At 25.6% G+C, this 1,433-nt stretch overlaps 1 protein-coding gene across 1 annotated transcript; it reads right to left on the reverse strand. All coding sequences in view use genetic code 6, as the record gives it.

Annotated features, from left to right (window-relative positions):
* Positions 1 to 196: 196 nt before the first annotated feature.
* On the reverse strand, positions 197 to 1,272 carry TTHERM_02091560 (MFS transporter, putative; the record flags this gene model as incomplete). The annotated part of the gene is made up of 3 exons (XM_001028802.2): positions 197 to 272; positions 331 to 880; positions 963 to 1,272. 3 exons carry the CDS (start codon positions 1,270 to 1,272, stop codon positions 197 to 199), a joined length of 936 nt encoding a protein of 311 aa, XP_001028802.2.
* Positions 1,273 to 1,433: the final 161 nt, after the last annotated feature.

The raw sequence follows: 1,433 nt of genomic DNA on the forward strand, positions 1-1,433 counted from the left end.
CAATCAGAAGTTTTATTGGCTATTTAGATGTTATTACTTACTACTTCATTCACATAAAAAGTCTAACCTGATATTTTAACACTTGATTTATCGTCCGAAAAGGAAGCAAGAACTCCATCTAGTTCTTTTTTAACAAACTATCCATTTTTTGAAACAATTTATATCAACACACTAATTTGGAGAGAAGGTGATTATATCAAACTTGTTTCATTAAAATTCTTTAAATTATAGTTGAATTTTAAGGAGCTTTAAATAAAAAACCTAATAGGATACTAAATTTAAGAAAATACTAAAATCTATTTAATATCATTCTAGATCTACTAAATCTACTTTGGAGTTCCTACATTACTTTAAGAGAAGCTTCCATCGTCAAAAAAATCTAAATAAAAATCTATTTTAGGGTCAAGTTTAGATGTTAAAAAACCTTAATTGTCTATATATCCTTGATTTATTAAAGTACTAAAGATTTACTAAGAAACTGATGCCTTGATGTTTTAAGTGACAAAATTTTATGCGTTTAATTGAATTAAGCACTCTAAAATCAGAATATTTTCACCTTTTTTTTCATTTGAGAAATTATTAAAAGTACCTGATTTATCAACTTAAATTAGCAGTTAATTATATTGAGGAATATATGTTATCCAATTAGGGAGAGTTTGAATCTAGAAATTTCTATAATAGAATACATTTCTTATATTTACCTGAACTTATATATAAAGAGGTATAAAAAATATTTAGGCAGTTTATCCAACCAATAGACTTTAACCTATACTTAAATCCTTGAAGTAACTATTTCCGCTCTTATCAGTTTGTTGAAGTTATAATTAAGTGTGTATTATCAAGTTCACAGAAGTAGGTATCTGCCTTAATCCTTTATTTCCTAAAATTAATTAATTAATTATTTATCAATTTAAAATATTCTTAATTTGAAACTCTATGATAATTAATTAATAAAATTTTACCAATAAAATAAGCACTTTTTTGATCTGGCGTCAAACAAACGCTATTTGAATTTTCATCTGGAAATTGCAGCTTAGATTAAATGTAAGGGTTTTCTAAATCTTCAATATTAATGATGACTAATTCACCTTTTTCTATCTAAGTAGCAAGGAGATAACTTTAGTTAAATATCGAAATCACACTTTAAGCCCAACCATCAAGGGGCTGCTAGCTCAAAAGTACAGGTTACGTTTTATTCTCAATATTCATTATTAATATACCTTAGAAGCCATTACACACAAATGAATATCTTTCATCATCAGATAAAATCATATATTCAGAACCAAGTTTTTGCAAAAAATAAACTAACTCTATCTTTTAACTATTAAAATCAAAAAAGAGTAACCCTTCTTCTCTACAAGCACAAATAATTGTATGAAGATCACTAGTAATTACACATTTTTCAAAGCTACAAGAAAATTTTGTATTTAAAT

The sequence above is a fragment of the Tetrahymena thermophila genome, assembly GCF_000189635.1.
Source record: "Tetrahymena thermophila SB210 genomic scaffold scf_8255553, whole genome shotgun sequence".
NCBI classification, from domain to species: domain Eukaryota; phylum Ciliophora; class Oligohymenophorea; order Hymenostomatida; family Tetrahymenidae; genus Tetrahymena; species Tetrahymena thermophila.